The sequence below is a fragment of the Sporisorium graminicola genome, chromosome SGRAM_5 (genome assembly GCF_005498985.1).
Source record: "Sporisorium graminicola strain CBS 10092 chromosome SGRAM_5, whole genome shotgun sequence".
NCBI lineage: Eukaryota > Fungi > Basidiomycota > Ustilaginomycetes > Ustilaginales > Ustilaginaceae > Sporisorium > Sporisorium graminicola.
The window spans coordinates 259,179-276,405 of record NC_043735.1 but is presented as its reverse complement, the minus strand read 5'-3'; the positions used below and the strand labels follow the sequence as shown (position 1 = coordinate 276,405).

Genomic DNA, 17,227 nt, shown 5'->3' with positions numbered 1-17,227 from the left:
CGAGGGCTCGTGAGGACGGTCCTCTCTTTCCATCCCAGTTGATGGTGGACCGCAATTTGGTTTGAGGAGCGTAATCGCAACCAACGAGAGACGTCTACCACCCGTCTCTTGCTGCTGCTGCTGACGAAGATTGTGCGCCAAGTTGAGGTTGCTGCGAGTTCCGACAGCGGGATTCACATTAAACTTTCCTGACCGACTTCTACCCGAAAATCCGCGGTCGTCAGTGGCGATGGTGAAGCAGCTGGTCATCTCTTTTTCGCGGAAACCTGCGCTCGACCAGCGAGGACACAGAAGTACAGAAGAGAGCGGTGGTGAGAGAGAGGTACGCAGGGTCTGATCTGGTCAGAAGAGGATAGGTATCCACTCTGTGCTGCTCCGACTCTGATGCTAGCATGATATATGTATCGTTGAGCGTTGGGGAGACCGAATCGTGAAGCGCTGTCGCCTCTCATCATCGCAAGGCTACAGTTCCTCTGTTCTGAACACCTTTGTGTCCCTTCCCTCATTCGTTGCCCAACCTTTTTGTCGTCGCCATCGTACGTCATTGATGGAGAAAGAAAATGAGAATCAGAGCCCTTTCTTCTCCATTCGCCCATGCTGTCGAGCAAAGCTCAATGATGTTCCTCATGTCCTTAGAGTCTAGACGGCGTGCAGCAGCTCGACTAAGATCGTCGCCTGAAAGGATTCTAGGGACGAGTCCCTTTGTTTTCTGTGAGGCATCCGGATTTGCACTTCGAGATGATTGCGCCCACCTCGCACTTTTGCTACGTCAAAGCAAAGAAGGCCAATGCGTTGTTCACAGGTAGCATCACTTGCTTGCTGCCACTTGGAAGGGAAGTTAACGCAATGTAGGATCGGATCGTGGAACAATCGGTGGCCGGACTTGGCCAGGTTACTTTGTCTTCGCTTCAAGCTATCATCCGCTCCCGAGGTCGCTGCACGTCTTCAGAACAAGGTCTTTGTGTGGAGCGGTGCCACCTGGTCTTTATCCTGATTTCCATGTAAGCTGCACGTGCATCAACCAGCAGAAGATCCGTTCCTGGCTATCGGTCAGACTGGTCCTTTGTCCTGCTAGGCATTGCTCTGCGGTGCACACTTGAAAGAGAATGGGAGACCAGTATATTGTCCAGGACAGAGCGCAAGCGAGAGTAAAAAAGCAGAGCGGAGAGGAGAGTAGACAAGAAACGAGAGCGAGGGCGAGCGCCGAGCAAGACAACCTGTCTCGCTGTTGCCCAAGAATGAATGTGGAGAACTACATGGAACAAAATGCATATGGATGGTGGAGGTAGTAGGGGGATAAAGGGAAAGTGCTATGAAGAGGAGGAGGGAAGTTTCCATGCAAGACACTGGCCTCGACGGCGAAAGCATGCTCTGAGAGAGTTTTGTCGAGGGCTGGCATCGCCTCTCGACTTTTTAGGCAAACTTATGACGCCGTGCGCATTGTGCCGTGATCGCAATCGCAACCGGCGTCGATTGGACGATCCGCCTGCTCCGCGTTAACGGCGCGGACTGTCGTAGTATTGACGCTGCTGCTGCTGTTGGTACTGCTGCTGGTACTGCTGCTGGTACTGCTGTGACGGGTAATCGTCGTAGCTGTGTCCAGCCCCGCTGCCCCCGCCGTACCTGTGTGTGCTGTCCTCATAATAGGCGCCAGCATCACCGGCGTGGTACTCTCCCCAACCCTGTTGGTACTGGCCTTGCGAGCTGCCGCGTCCGTGTTGGTCGTACGCAAGCGGGCTCGGCGCGTATCCTGCACGGCTGCCAGTGCGAGGTTGGTCGTAGTAGCCGCCTAGCGCCTCCTTGCTTTCGCTGGCGCTGGCCTGATCATGCATGCGGTAGTTCTCAAACGTATTGGAGCTGTCCATGCGAGCAGCGACGAAACGGCCTCCGTGCACCGATCCGACGGGAGTGTCGACACGCTTGTACTCGGGGCCGGAGCCCATGTCTCGGCTGGTCCAAGGAGCGGTCGACTGCCGGGCGGCAGCCTTCTCGTTGTTGTTCTTGCCCTTGCGTCGCCAGAGGCAGCAGCCAAGTGCGATCAGGGCGAGGACAGCAGCACCGGCAACAGCAATTCCAATGATCTTGCCGAGGCCAAAGTCGGAAGACGAAGAGCTTCCCGTCCTCGAGATGGCGGCGGTGAACTTGGTGCTGTTGACGGGAGGAGGAAGCGAGACGAGTGTTGAGCCGAGTGTTGCGGTGAAGGGCACGTTACCAGTACCAGTAAAGCTAGTGCCGACCATAATCTTCTTGCCGTAGCTGGGAACGCCGCCAACGGTGACGTAGAAGAAGGCGGGGCCAGGCACAAGAAGGCGGTTCATAGCCTTAGTGTTTGGCAAGGGGTTGACGGTGTAGGTAACAGAGGCGTCTTCGTTGACAGTGTAGGTGTAGTCGAGGTAGACGGCACGCTGACCCATGTTCATGGCGTGCGTCGAGAAACCAGGACGGATGATGGCGAATTTGGTGTTGGCGGCCTTGGCGTTCGCGGCGTCCCCCATGTAGGTGCCGTTGACGGTGATAGTAAAAGGGCTGCCGCCGTAGAGGACCGTGTTGGGTACGCCCTGTGGGTAAGGGCGCGGCTGATCCCAGTAAGGAGGGTACCACTTTTCAATCTCGTACGTCGTGTTGAAGGCCTTAGGGGTGGTATCGGTGGGCATGTTGAGCGCAACATCCTGGTGTGGGTTGGACCCGGCAATCATGACGGAGCCATCGGCAAGCAGCACAGCACTCGAGTGGTAGAGACGAGCAATTCTGGAAGCCGAGAAGCCAGCACTGGAGAGACGCTGGCCCTTGGGCTTGGAAGGGTCGTAGAGGACAGGCACGTAGGTGGGATCCTGCGAGAGGCCCTCTGTGACGACGGTCTGGCCGTTGTACTGGACGGTGTTGTAAGTAGCATTGGTGTAACCGGCAGTGCCCTTGTTGGCGCCGTTGACGATGACCATGGTTCCGTCGGGCAAGTGAATGAACTGGCCCATGGAACGACCCTCTGGCAGGGTTTCCTCATGGACGTACTGAACGTTGGGGGTCTGGTTGCCTTGGTTGTCCTCAGGGTTGATGGACGAGCAGTCGTCGGAAGCGGCGATGCCGAGGATGTCGCCTCCGGGACCGGAGTAGTTGCCCCACATCTGGTCGCTCATGACGCTGCCACCGCAGAAGAGGATGGTGGGAGTGTACGAGTTCTGAGGCGTGAGCGGCAGCATGGCGGTGGCACCCGAAGCAGGATACACACGAACGACGTCGCCGGGCATGTCCGGAAGGGGGGTAAGGATGTTGTTCGTGTGGTCCCACAGGGTGGTGCTGACGTTGGCCTGCATGAAGATCTTGCCGGAAGGCATGAGGTAGGTATGAGGGTACATGTTGAGACCGTTGGTTTGAGCCAAGAATTGGCAGATGGGGAGGTTTCCGGTGGTCCTGGCGGGAAAGTATTCGTAGGTGGGGTTGGCACCTCCATTCTGGTAGACAGGATCGGTGGTAGGGGTGTTGCGGTTGATGTATCCACCCGAGTTGGCGCCGCCGATGAAGATGACGCTACCATCTTCGAGGACCTCGATACCCGGGTACCAACGAGGTTGCTGGAGCATGTTGACCTGCTGAATGGAAGTGCTTGGCGAGTCTATCCACGTTGTCGAGTTGGGCTCGAGCAGTCGGATGGCCTTGGTGCCGTCGTAGTCCGAATAAGGGTTCAAATTTTGAGCCTGGGCAGCACCACCGTAACCGACAGCCTGGTTGCCGCCTGCCACAAGCCAAGAGCCATTGCCGAGCGTGGCGCCGGATGCGCAGAAGGTGTTGGTGTTGACGGCAGTGCCGGTGACCGAGTTGTCCGAAATCTTATAGAACGAACCCCATACGTGGCGGCCATCGGCGAGACGAGCCGAGTTGTTCTCGGCCTTGTCCAAGATGAAGACGTTGTCCTCATCAATGACACCGAGCATCATGGCGGAGGCGAGCGAATTGTCGTTGACAATCTCGAACGTCCCGGCCTTTTTGGCGGCCGAGGCATGCGACGAGAGGGCGAGTGCGGCGGTCGCGAAGGTCATTACCTTTTTGGCGAGCGACGACCGCCTCGAAGATGAGGAGAATTGTCGCTTCATGATGAGAACGACTAGCTGTGGAGCGAAAAGGAGAGTCGAGACTTTGCCGGTAGAGTGTCGATTTCCACGGTGCTCAATCAGTCGATAGCGGATCTTCGTTTAGATCCCGTAGCCGATCTTTGTGGTGCAAGCGTGGATGCGTCCGTAGGTGTGGGTGTCGATGTCGAAGCAGATAAACAGAAGAGAGAGGGAGAGTCCAGGGCGGGCGCGCTTTACGAGCAGGACCGCGATGGCGTGGTGAAAGAGAGAAGGAGGGCGCAGCGGTCGCACGAGGTGAGGAAGGTGAGGAAGGTGGGAAGGGTTGACCGAGACGATGCGGGTGGGATGGTGGCAGGTGAGGACGGTGTTGTCGAGAGCAAGAGCAACCGAAACAGCTAGTCGGGGCGTTGAGGGGCGGCAGTGACAAGAACGACTGCAAGTGCGAGTGAGAACTACAGGCGTGGCGTGGTCTTTGGTCAAGTCACCAACAAAGGGAGGGCGACGGTGCGTGGCGTACGAGGATGCCTGGCCAGCAGCAACGGCAGCGGCAGAGGCCAGTTGTCGCAGAGGGATCGCCGCCGCTTCAACACCCTGAGATTTCACGGCACTGCCCCTTTACTGCCCGGTCCTGAGCTGCCGCACATCGAGGGTGCCGACGCAGTGTCGCTTGGCTCGAGTTTGACTTGATTTGCTGTAAAGGTGGGCGTGGCGCCAGTACTGGGCAATCGAACGGTCAAGCCCAAATGGCTACTACGCACGCAAGTCGAGAAAAACAAAGCAAAAATGAAGACGCTGGCACTCGGAAAGCATTGGAAAACCGAGGCCATGCAAAGCGTTGGTCTCAGATTTGGCCACCCTGCCTGAAATGCACATTTTTACTCCTGAGCAAATTTATTCTGTTTTCTCGCTCTCTCGTTTCGCAGTGTGGATCGCGAGCTTTGGAGAGCAACCCCTTTTTCCCTAACTCTTGAGTTTAGAAATAGCAGTTCGAAATTGCTTCGGTCAGCAGCCTGCTCAAGCTCGGCGAGCCGACCGTTTCTTTCTCAGAACAAAAAAAATGATAGGCAAAGCAAAATTGAACGAGAATTCTTCGAAATCACTCGGCAAGCACTCTGTCATTCTCTGACTTTCAGTAGTGTTGAGTTCAGCTGCAGTTACAAGCAGGACCAGAAAAGGTGCTTGCGTCTTGAAGGCTATCGCGTTTCGGTCGCTTTGGAAAGGCGTTATGCTTCGTTTCAAGTTGATGCTTGATTGCTGCTGCTTTGCGCGGCGACAGCTTGCTTACTCTTACCGGCGGTGAGAGCCTGTCAAGCTTGCAAACCCCAGCAGTAGCAGCAGCCACGCAAACGGCACCGTGCTTTGTTACAGTATTTTTTTCTCCTGTGCTTGCAGTTGACGGAAAACTTCGCTCGTGTCGACGCAATTCCGAGAGCGCTGCTGCTGCCACCATCGTCGCGACTCACAAATTGCCATCGATGCTCCTATCTTCCCTCGAATGCCGTTGACTCGAACTTGCCGATCCTGATCGGAGCCGGACGGGCTTTCGTCCGAGAGCCTGTTTCTCCCGTGCCTGCGACTTGTTCTTCCGATGCCCTTGGTGAAGACCCTCATTGGGTGTGTGTCAGTCTGTTTCTCTTATTCGTGCCGTGCGTGCCGGGCCGCATAGATCTGCCGCTTCGTCGCTCGCAGCTCACCTACAGTACTGCACAATCCGCCTACGGCGATCTTCCGATGTCATGATCGGCGCTATTGCAGCCTCTCGTCCTCGTCTTGGCGAGGGAGGCAACGCCGTCCAGAATGCCGTAGCCGAATCCAGTTCCTGGCGGCTGACTCTGATGTCGACGAGCTTCTCCTTACCGCCGAGGCGCGGACAGCTACGCACCCACGCCGTTAGCAAGTGTGGTGGAATCTTCCACGGATCTGCCAGCGGAGAACCGACGCACTGACGTGGGCACGTCGACGCTCTCTGACTGAACTCAAAATCATGCCTCAGGCCAAACGGTCGACATTGGTGCAAGCGAGCTTCCAGTCTGTTGCGGTAACGACGCAATCACTCTCGGCGCTGGACTCACTGAATTGTCGGCGACGAACGAGCCCATCCCATCCCAAGAACGTCTTGGCCCACACGATGGCTCGAGGCGTCCAAGTTCATCTTGCAAAAGACGCGCAGGCAACGCGTGATGCCGGCGGTCAAGCCCGTGCTCGAGTGGCTCTCCTTGTTGTCTCGTCTCGCAGTCTGCTCCTGGGTCAACATTGGTGCCATACCGGCCTCCCTTCCCTCCATCTACTCAGACATCTGCAACGCCACAGGTCTAGAGGATTTGCACCGCTGCCGTCTGTGAGGTCAGCTTGGGTCGAGCCTGCCCGCAAGCGTGTAGGGCGACAACGCCGTTACTGCGTGGCTTGCTCAAGGACAGGTACCGCACATTTCCAGTTGCGAGCCTCCGAGGCTTGGCAGGAATTCGGGCTGGGCCCTGCATGCCTCCGTCCCGTTTCATCGTCTGTGGTCCACGCAGGCACAAATGAGGAAGGGGCGACTCGACTTAGCCTCGAGTGTGGCTTGCGCATCTCTTTGGCGGGAACCTTGCCTTGCGTCGGACATGAGCATCCAATCTGCCTCACACGCTCGTCCAGCACATTAGCAGCGCTCGGCGTCGCTCACGGACTCGATGTCCCCTCTTACCTGTTTCTGATCGCCCCTAGCAGATTCACACTTGTCGCCCGCGTCTACCTGAAGCGAGTGGCGGAGAAGATCCTTGTCCTCTTCGATCGTTTGGCACTGTTCTTGTCTTGCTGTGCTTTGTGGAACAATGGGCAGTGCATGCTGACGCACGCTACTTCAGACACGCCAGTGTGCCAGCGAACACGGACTTCTTTTTCGCGTCCCTCATTTCAATCGATTTTATCGAAAGTCCGCGAAAACACAACACGCGTAGGAGCAGACGAGCTCAACTTCTCCGCTCTCCCGGCCGACACATTCAAAATGATCGGGGGCGGCCATCGAATCGGAGCGGGTCGATCACGATCAACCTTCTCCTTCTTTGCAGCTAGTATTCGATTGAACCGACCGCTTTTTGTAATCGAAACACGAGTTCTTTGTATTCAACGGACAATTTCCTCTTCCAAGCAGGGTAGTTCAAGCGATGAGGGGGAAAGAGCAGCAGCTCCTGCGCCCCGCAGCAGAGGAGAGAAGAAGCTCGAGCTCGGTTGCGCCGCTCTCTAACTCCAACAGTGTCATGTGGCCAACGATCGAACCGTAAAAGCACAATGCTTTGTATCAGCAATCACCTCCGCACAACGCGCCGGTGGCGAGAGGAGAAGATATGAAGCAGCGAACTACCCGCTCCCCGTCACACCTGCAGACACTAAAGAGAGGGAGAGAGAGAGGGAGCGAAGGAAAGCATTCGGTGGGAGACAGACCGAGCCGGACTGCGTGCGTGTGTTGAGTATGTGCGTGCAGGCGGAAAAGGGTGCGTGCGGCGGTGCGAGAAGAGAGGAGAAGGAAAGGGTGTGTGAGAGGGGTGCGCGTGTCTCTGCTTCTCTTTGCAATTTTGCGCTGTCTTTTCGATCAAAGCTCAGTCTGCTATTGAGCCCGCCTTGGATCTAATACACCATCATCCTCTCTTTCTCTCTGTTTCGCAGTTCCCGGTTTCGATATCGTCGAGCTTCGTCCCGTTTCCTCTTCTCGCTTCTCGCTCTCATCGTCTTATACCTGTCTCAAGACTCGTCCGTCTCGTCTTCTCGTCTCGGTTTCAGCATTGGCTCGATTGTATCGGTAAGTAGCTCGTCATTTCCCGAAGTTCCTCGCACGCAGGCCCATGTTGCAAGCCAGAGCTGCACGTCATCGCGGACCACAGCCTCCATCGGCGGCACTGATATCGGCACTGGCACCAGCCAAGACATCGTCAGCTGTTCGATCCGCTGCCAGCTGTAGCGTTTCCGACCCAGCAAGCCGCCGGGCATACACCTGATGCCGTGTCGCAGACACTTGGCGTCATCATGACCGACGTTGAATCCGCTTGCTGACCCATACCTCCTCATCATCTCACTTCTCGCTCGCCGCTCATGCTCAAACGTCGATTTTCCCGCCTTTCCCAATTCGACATTCCGCTTCCGCACTGCGGCTGGCTCTCGATCTGGTACTCACCCCACACCCGACGCCCTGATCGCCCGCACACCACCACAACCTACTACGCCTCACACCCCAACCTACTACTACAACAGATAGTCTTCGGATAACTTTCAAGCTCCTCAACCATCACGTCCTAAGTTCAAGATGGCCGCCAAAGTTTACGTTGGAAACCTCTCGTGGAACACCACCGACGACAGCCTCGCCCACGCCTTCTCGGCGTACGGTCAGCTCACCGACTACATTGTCATGAAGGACCGTGAGACCGGCCGTTCGCGTGGTTTCGGCTTCGTCACCTTCGCCTCCCAGGCCGAGGCTGACGCCGCCATCGCCGCTCTCCACGACCAGGAGCTCGACGGCCGTCGCATCCGCGTCAACATGGCCAACTCCCGACCCGCTGGCGGTATGGGCGGTGGCTACGGCGGTGTCACGGGCCAGTACGGTGCCAACGCTTACGGCGCCCAGGGTGGCTACGGTGGCTACGGCGGCCAGCCCGGCGGTTTCCAGCAGCCCGGCGGCTTCCAGCAGCAGGGTGGATACCCCCAGCAGGGCGGCTACGGCGGCTACCAGCAGCCCGGCTTCCAGCCTCAGCAGGGTGGCTACGGCGCTCCTCAGCAGGGCTACGGTGCCCCCCAGCAGGGTGGCTACGGCGGGTAAGTACATTCCATACCTCCTTCGTTCTGTTCCTTTTCGCCTCGTCCTTTCTTCGTCCACGAGGTTCCTGGCTGCTTCCGTTTCAGGTCTCTCCGCTCCGTTCCGTGCTTTTCTTGCCTCGTCGTGGTCTGTTCGCACCACCACAGCTTCTTGCCTTGATAAGCACAACTCGCCGAGCGATGCCCGTCTTGACCAGGGTGCGCAGCTATGTGCGCCTCTCTTCAGGCATCACACCGCTACGACTTGCCCCCGAGTAGGGAGCAGACAGGCTGCGTGGTGCGCGGGGTCCATTGCGTCTGCTCTTCGTCGACTCTGCTCTGCTCGACCATGTTCTCATGTTCTCATTCGTGTCTTTTCGTGTTCGTGTCCTTTTTTTCCGTGTTCGCCAACATCTTGATGCTCGGTACCTTCTCGGCCCCGCTTCTCGCCGACGCGCGTTTCTTCGGTTACCTCCTCTCCTTTCCCGTCTCGCGCTCAATTCTCGACTCGGCTTTCCACGTGTTCCGCTTCCGCGATTCGCATCCGTATCCGCATTTTCAACCGCAATAACAGCTACGGTGCTCAGCAGACCTTCCAGCAGCCTGGCCAGCAGAACGGCGGCGCCTACAATGGCCAGGGCTACTAAGCCGCTCGCTAGGCCTTCTGGTCCAGTCCTTCCTCAAGCCCTTCACCCCTTCTGATGGGTGCGTTCCAACGACGTGGCCAAAGAGCCAAGTTCCGATGTTCTCTCCTGTCCTCTCCATCGTGTCTGTAGCTCCGAGTCTGCTCTGAATCGATCGTCGGATCTTCGAGGTCTACCGTTCCCCGTCTCCTTCTGGCGTTACTGGTTGGATTGAGCTTCGTCCGCTCGCCGCTCGCTTATTTCGTCTCCCCGCTCCTGTTACTCTGAGCACAGTCACTGACATCATCCCTTCTGCTATTCTCTGCCTTCGCTTTGACTCGTTACAGATACAACGGCCAGAGTCAGTAAGCGTGCTGCTCTAGCGTCGCATTGTTTTATTCCCCTCGACGATGCACGCCTGATGTCTCCAATGTCTCGGTCTCGCACAAAAAATCCAAAGTGATACAACATCGTTTTCACTCAATTCCCCTCACCTCTCGTCCTCCTATCCCCCCTTTGCTCACGACCGCTACTGTTCGGCAGCAAATGAAGACCAAAGGTGTTCGCTCTGATTCTCTTTTGCCTCCAAATGCAATTTGAAACTGCCATCGCCAGGTCCCCCTAGCACCTTTTTCACCTCGAGGTCGTTTGTGACGTTTGTCTGTGGCCCCTTATCGTCGTCATTGTTCGAGCCACATGTGAACTCCCATGTCGATTCGACTTCATCCAGACTCAGGAACCGCACTCAAAGGGGAGGGAAGGGCGACACAAGCAATGTCTGTGATTTCGAAGATGTTGGTACATTGGAAAGAGACGATCTGCGAGGTACTGCAACGAGGAGCAAACCTCCTTCAACCCGCCCGATGTTAGGCAGGCTGAACCGGAGGTCCCTTGGAGCAGTGCGGAGCGAGATAAGGACTAACGAAACAAGACGAGTCGAGGATGCAAACAAGACATAGAGAGACATTCTTGAATAGAAATACAAGGGCGGGAAACCGAACTCGAACAAGACAAAGATCAAAAGAGCGACGAGGATGCACGCCTTGCGGCTGAAAGGTGGATACGAGATGGAGCTGAAACACGTCCCCGAGCATGATTACATCGGGTAGCAACGACGAACGTGACGATCACGGAGAATAGCACAAGTTGGCAGAGGGACGGGAGGAATCGACTTTGGAGCAGGCGCCGCAGTCTGGGCAGGTGGCCCAGAGCTCCGAGCCTGCTCCGTCGTTGTAGCGGACACACAGCTGCGGGATGCTTTTGCACTGAGGTCCATGCACACGTTGGGCGTTGGCACTACTCCCGCAGTCCACGTCCATCCCGTCCGAATCGGTACATCCCGGAGCAGGGCCCAGGATGCCATACGTCGACGAGGGCGATGTCGACGGGTACGGTTCCACTTCGGGGTACCGACACTGACTGGTGCTGCTGAAGTAGTCGGAACTAGTCGACGACTTGTGCTCGTGTCCAGAGAAACTCGAGCTGGACGAGCTGGGCGTCACAAAGTTGCCGATCGAGGCGCCGGTTGCAAAAGGGTTGTGGCCGAGCTGTGCCAGCATCTCCTGGTTGACGTGTGCGGGTAAGGGGTGGAACTGCGCATCGCCGTTGAACACCAGACCTGCAGACCGAGGCAGGCTGAGCTTTGGTCGGATCTGATAGTCGGCAGTAGCATCGAACGAGTCCATGTCGTCCAACGCCTTGCGCTTCTTGCTGGCACAGCCAGCGCCACCGAGCGTCATGGGCGCAGCAGAGATGGAAGCGTGACCCATGTTGATTGGATTGTATGTGGCGGATTCGAAGCCGTAGCTCTGGAAGACCATGATTGAGCTTTATCGAAGTAGAGAATGTGTGGAAAGGTAATAGTACCGCGTTTCGCACAGGATGAGCAAGGCGAAGAGAAGTGACGGATGCGTTGCGTTACTGGACGGCGAGAAAACCTTGAATTTGGGGGGATTTTCTTTTTCTCTTTCTTTTTTGCCTTTCTTTTCTAGAATTTGGCTGGGACTGCGCTCTCAAAGCATGGAATTTGTCAAAAAGCAAGAGCCAGTTCTGCCTTTCGAGTATTGGTGTGTAGTCGACACTTGTGGAGTTTGGAAATTGGCGTTGGAAAGCAAGAAGCTGTTGTTCAAGTGCGATGAGACGTAGGCGTGTGAAGATGATGTACGTGCGGTGAGCAGGGATGCAGGGGACGGGAAGCAGGGATGTGGAGTGTGGATGAATGTGGTGGGAAGAAAGGGATGCCAAGTGAGAGGTTGCGACTCTAAGGTTGATCGAGTGTGCTGTTTGCGGGGGGGCTCACACGATGAAGGGTTTGGTCGCGAGGTGAAGCTGCTTCACACCTCTCGCCACAGAGAGAGAAGGAGCACAGAGCGACGAAGGAGCCAGAGAGCGTGCTGTGAGCGCCATCCGCCGCGAAAGTTGCCAACCGTGAAGCATCAAGCTGAGCGCGACGACCGCGACTCCCTCTCTCCCTTTCCGGACGTGCCGCTCCTGTGTTTCGCCTATGCGGAAATGGGGTTCTGGCGGGTCACACGAGGTTAAATTGCTTGGTCTCGGTTCGCTTGGCTCGCTCGCTCTCGTCCGAAAATCTGGGGTGCTCACGTCTCACGTCTCGATCAATTTCATCTCAACTTTGCGAGATATTCGCTGTCTGTGGTAACACTCGAACTCAGCAGGCATGAAAAAGAAAGAGACTCGCTTAATTTAATTTGGACAGCGTTTCGGTCGATCCGTATATTCGATTTTGTCGTTAGGAATTTTTCACACACCGGCTTTCTCGCGCCGTGACACAAATTGTCGCCTTGCCTGCAGGTGAGACTTATCTCAAAAATATCGGGGCAATCGCATCGGGAGTGCCGACTTTTTTTCTGCGACTTGTGAAGCTGCACTGCATGGACGACTTTGTTCACTTTCTTCCTGCCTTCGGAGCACCCCACCAGCGTAGCCATCGTATCTCGTAGGACTTCCCGACGATTGGGCCAGCCACAATGCCGGGGATCAACGGAACGGCGACAACGTCGGACACGCCACCAATAGGAAGCTACCCAAGCTACGATCCGGAGGCCATCCAGCTGCCACCGCACCTCCTCCTCGATGCATTCCACGGACTCAACGTGTGCGCTCCCATGGTGCGATACTCGAAGCTGGCATTCCGGACACTCGTATCCCGCTACGAGACACACATCACCACAACGCCCATGATTCTCGCCAAAGAATTCAGCAGGACCGAAGCAGCGCGCAATTCCGAGTTCACAACAAACCAGTATGAGCGCGGCACATTCGAGCTGCTTCCCGGTGTCGTTGAAGGATCCGAAAGTGCGCAGCGACGCTTGCCAAACTCACCGGTCGCCTCGAATAGGGAATCCGCATTGAGCAGGGAGCAGAACCAGACCAATGGTGAAGCACGTCGAGAGACCCGAGCACAAGAGCACAAGCTTGCCAAACAGAAAGTGCGCGTGCGTGGAGCCCTAGTCGCTCAATTCGCCTCGAGCGAGCCCGAAGCTTTCGCAGACGCCTCCGAGCTCATCGGCCGCTTCGTCGATGGCGTCGATCTCAATTGCGGCTGTCCGCAGTCCTGGGCTTACGAAGAGATGCTCGGCTCGTACCTCCTCCGCCAGCCCGAAACGGTGCGCGACATGGTGCGTGCCGTCAAAGCGCGCATGGGTTCCGACTTTTGCGTCAGCGTCAAGATCCGCATCGATCCCGACTTGAGGTTGACGGACGCACTGGTGCGCAACGCGCTGCACGCCGGCGCATCAGTACTGCAGATCCACGGGAGAACACGATGGCAGTCGTCGGCGGGTCATCCCGTTGATCTGGATGGCATCAAGTTTGCCGTCGATGCTGCGAACTCTTGCGGGTTCAGGACCAGTTGGGGCTCAAGGGGCGGTGCAGCTGCTAGGTTTGCTGATGGTGGCAGCGGAGGGTTGGTGCCGTGCGTAGCCAATGGCGATGTATGGACTCTGGACGATGCGATTCACTACCGCAAGACGACCGGCTGCAGGGGCGCGATGAGCGCACGAGGCCTCCTCGCTAACCCAGCGCTCTTCTCGGGCTACGACCAGACTCCACCGGAAGCAGTCGGCCTCTTCCACAACCTCGCCACCACCTGGGGCCTGCATACGGGCCTCATCCAGCGTCATCTGGCGTATATGCTCGAGGGCAGTTTCCAGAGTCGAGCCGAGGCGATTCACTTCAACTCGCTGAGTGGTGCAGCTGCCATGACGGACTACCTGGCGGAGCAAGGGTATCTGTGGCAAGACAGCAGCAAGTTGGGCGCGCGTAAGCATGCTGATCCACTGGCCGAGAGGTTTGGATATGGTGTGGAGAGGAAGGTGAAGGATGGAGAAGGTGTCGGGCCGATGAGGTGCTGGTCGCTGAGCGAGTCATTGGCCGGCACTGGATTGTGATGCGACCATAGACTTTCTTCTCTCAATATATACCCCTTTTGCAATGCTCTTCCCGTCCGCTTCTTCACTAATACGCTGCTGTACTTGTACCCACTTCTTTCTGGCATCGCACACGCACGATCTCGCATCCGCAAAGCGCAATCCCAAACTCGTTCATCCAGCTCTGCTGAACCTGTTTGTATTGAGACAACCGAAATTTTGTACACCTTGAAGCCCAGCATTTCTTCACGCCGTCAATCCCTCGGTCGAACTCTGCGCCTGTTGTGCTTGAGGAGCAGCGGTCGAGTCGTCCCATTTGATGTTGAAGCGCGTAACACGCGGTTTGGAGACGAGCACCTCTCTCCTGACTTTGGTCAGGTCGACTTTTTCCGGTGGGTTTTCGCGCAGCTCTTCTGACTCGTAGGCGTTGTTTACGTAGTAGCCGACTCGGATGAACTCCTGGTCGCGATACGATGCTGTGAGCAGGATAACCGTGACGCCGAGCAGGTCCTCGGGCGGGATTTTCGACGGTGATGGCGCTGCTGCTTCGAACTCAAATGAGTTGACGCCTGTGTAGCGAAAGGAAGAAGTGCCCTAGAGCATCAGCATCTGCCGTCCTTTGCAGCTATCAGAATCGGAAAGGGAGAGTATGTAGCGTAATGGAAACTTACCAACGGGAACAGGCCCAACCATACAATTGTCCAACTCCTGATCATACTTCTCGTCACCCGCGGATCCGACGTAGACCAACTTCCATTCGATATCGTCCTGCAACGGCGAGATGCACTCGAACGTGATCTTGAAAATGTATGCGTCCTCGAACTTGGCCTCGGCGTTGAGTATCTCTACGCTCTGAAGGTGTACGATCGACATGGTTGCTGCGGCTGCGGAAGAGTATCTCTCTTGACTCTTTTGGAATGGTGAGAGCGCTTCGCAGATTAGGAGAGGCGGGCAAGTGGCCTTGTGCGTGCGGGAGTTAAGACGGCTGTGTGTGCGAGGGAGACCGTTTTGATGGAAGCCGAGGTGTGCGTATGATGTGATTGTAGGGCAAGAGATGCAGTTGGCTGATTGATTCGACGACCCCGTCGCCGACGTTCGTGTAAATTGATTCCCGCTGCGCTGAGGAGGGAAGCTGAGCGCGCGACGCGCAGTCTAAAAAAGCGCTTTAAGGTGTCGCGAGAGCAACACCTCTCGAAAGTAATCTCGCTTGACTAGCATTTGAAGGTCTAACACAAACGTCATTTTGGAACCTAAGATGTTCCTCTTCGGTTTTGCACTGCCGTCTCGAACGACGCTCACCTCCAGACAGAGCACAAAAGGCGCAAGCATGTTGAAGCATTCATGCACCTCTTGATGAACACGCAAGGGTGGAGAGGCCGAGGATCACCCGTGATGAACGCGAAGAAGTGTCGAGGGTCATGTGAGTCGTCCCAAAGGAACCCAGGGAGCGAGCATTTGTGTGCAGCCAGCCACACACTTACGCCTAGTCGCGATTGCAGCGAGGTCTCGCGCATCCACTGAAAGGCAGTAGAATGTTTATGCCTGTAGCGGAACAAGCTGCCGTTAGGCATAGAAGAAGCATCATACTGAAGCGTGGGTGGCTGACGCCGTCCCATAATCAGCGCCTAAGATCCTCGCTCGGCACGACACCTCCTCTCAACCCATAATAGCACCGACTTCTCTTGCAACCGTCTCAGCCTATACATCGCTGTACTCCTCGCCAATGACGCGCGCGCTAGCCGGTCCGTCTCTACTGTAGCCTCAAAAAACGCCGAAACGGCCGCACAAGCCTTATGACATGACGACTGGCGAGTCCTAATTTAGGTGTCCCCTTGGCAGGGCGGTGCATGAACGAACCCCGACCGAACGCATCACCTTCTTTCCGCCTCGTTGACGATCAAGGTTCGACGCCGCAACGAACGAGACGCAACAGCGGCGAACCATTCGAAGCAACCTTCTTCCATCCGAGGTGCAAAGCCCATCCTGGCGAAGGAAAGCTCTAAAAAAAGAAACGCTTTCTCTTGTGCTTTTTTTGGGCGCGTGCGGAGAATTACGCTTTGACGTCATGACGTCATTCGCTCTCGCATGACATGACTAGAACGTAATGGTCAAGTGTTGCGTAGCGGCGAGTGACGTTACGGCAAAGATCATGAAGGTGCTATGTGGCGCCGTGGCCGGGCTGCAGAGTCTTATGCTACGTCGCAAAACTTGACTGGCAGAGACAGCAGTGGCTACGCAAGGGAGTGAAACCACACGGCCCGGACACCGTGCCATGTGTTTGCTTGGCGGTCGGGAAAAGGTATAAGAGCAACCCACTTCTCGCGTCCTCTTAAACATTTAGTAAAACTCATACACAAACGTCCTCACCACCACAGCCACCACCACTACTAACATACCAATACCAACATCCACCATGGACAACAAGCTGATCAAGAAGGAAGAGAAGGTCATCGCAAAGGAGGCCAAGGCCGACGACAAGCAGCTCAAATCTGCTCAGAAGTCCTTCAACAAAGACAAGAAGAAGGATGCTAAGTTGCTCAAGCAACATGCAAAGGCCGAGAAGGAACACCAGAAGGCTATCCAGAAGGAGCACAAGCTGCAGGCCAAGCTCGAAAAGGCTCAAGCCAAGTACAACGAGTCTGTCCGAGCGCTCGAGGAGAAGAAGATGAAGGTCGACAATGCCGCCAAGGCGATCAACGAGCACAAGGGCAAGCTTCAGGGCAAGGAACAACAGCTCGCAAACGCGCAGCACAAGAAGGTTGCCGGCGAGCACGAGCGACACCGACACGCCGAGGTGCTGCACGCCCAGTCGGCCAACACTAGTGTCGCCAACAACGCCACCAGCACCGCTCCTACCACCACGACTCACTTCGCCCAGGAGCAGCCCATCGGAGCTAACTACCAAGCTCCTGCTGTCGGCGCCCACTAAGCACCCAACCGAAGGTTCCACAAACTCTCCATCTTGATACCACTGTCCCACACAGATTCCTCTCCATGATACCTTTCTAATAATAAAAGAGCGAATGCTGAACTAACTTGACATAACTAATCAAAGACTAATCAATCGATCATTGTCTGATTACGAACCTACATGCGTGCGTTGCGGGTGATTGAAGTGAGAGAAACCCAATATCGTGCAGCTCTAGCTCGCCTGAACCACCACCTGAATTATTGGATTGGCCTCGTTGCGCGTGAGTCGGCAGGCGGTCTCCGCAGAGGGTAAGGGTAACGGCAGGTGGGGCAAAATTAGACAAGTAGGACGTCGAGGCACTCAGATAGGGGCAGCCGCAACTTTAAGAAGATAGTGAATTGAGAGCGGATACCTGCGAACGTGAGTCCCGATGGTGGCGAACAGAATCGGCAGTGGGTGGTAATGGTGTCGCGTGAT

General features: G+C 56.1%; 6 protein-coding genes across 6 annotated transcripts; 3 read left to right on the top strand and 3 right to left on the bottom strand.

The window, feature by feature from the left end:
* Positions 1-1,496: 1,496 nt before the first annotated feature.
* On the bottom strand, positions 1,497-4,088 carry EX895_004842 (uncharacterized protein; the record flags this gene model as incomplete). The annotated part of the gene is made up of 1 exon (XM_029885436.1): positions 1,497-4,088. The coding sequence occupies one exon, from the start codon at positions 4,086-4,088 to the stop codon at positions 1,497-1,499; it is 2,592 nt and encodes an 863-aa protein (XP_029738002.1).
* Positions 4,089-8,343: 4,255 nt separating this feature from the next.
* On the top strand, positions 8,344-9,475 carry EX895_004841 (uncharacterized protein; the record flags this gene model as incomplete). Its single annotated transcript, XM_029885435.1, has 2 exons — positions 8,344-8,849; positions 9,403-9,475. The coding sequence occupies 2 exons, from the start codon at positions 8,344-8,346 to the stop codon at positions 9,473-9,475; spliced, it is 579 nt and encodes a 192-aa protein (XP_029738001.1).
* A 1,103-nt stretch (positions 9,476-10,578) lies between these two features.
* EX895_004840 (uncharacterized protein) lies at positions 10,579-11,271 on the bottom strand (the record flags this gene model as incomplete). The annotated part of the gene is made up of 1 exon (XM_029885434.1): positions 10,579-11,271. The coding sequence occupies one exon, from the start codon at positions 11,269-11,271 to the stop codon at positions 10,579-10,581; it is 693 nt and encodes a 230-aa protein (XP_029738000.1).
* A 1,167-nt stretch (positions 11,272-12,438) lies between these two features.
* Positions 12,439-13,860, top strand: EX895_004839 (uncharacterized protein; the record flags this gene model as incomplete). Its single annotated transcript, XM_029885433.1, has 1 exon — positions 12,439-13,860. One exon carries the CDS (start codon positions 12,439-12,441, stop codon positions 13,858-13,860), a length of 1,422 nt encoding a protein of 473 aa, XP_029737999.1.
* A 225-nt stretch (positions 13,861-14,085) lies between these two features.
* Positions 14,086-14,712, bottom strand: EX895_004838 (uncharacterized protein; the record flags this gene model as incomplete). Its single annotated transcript, XM_029885432.1, has 2 exons — positions 14,086-14,408; positions 14,511-14,712. The coding sequence occupies 2 exons, from the start codon at positions 14,710-14,712 to the stop codon at positions 14,086-14,088; spliced, it is 525 nt and encodes a 174-aa protein (XP_029737998.1).
* A 1,540-nt stretch (positions 14,713-16,252) lies between these two features.
* Positions 16,253-16,768, top strand: EX895_004837 (uncharacterized protein; the record flags this gene model as incomplete). The annotated part of the gene is made up of 1 exon (XM_029885431.1): positions 16,253-16,768. One exon carries the CDS (start codon positions 16,253-16,255, stop codon positions 16,766-16,768), a length of 516 nt encoding a protein of 171 aa, XP_029737997.1.
* Between the last annotated feature and the right edge of the window lie 459 nt (positions 16,769-17,227).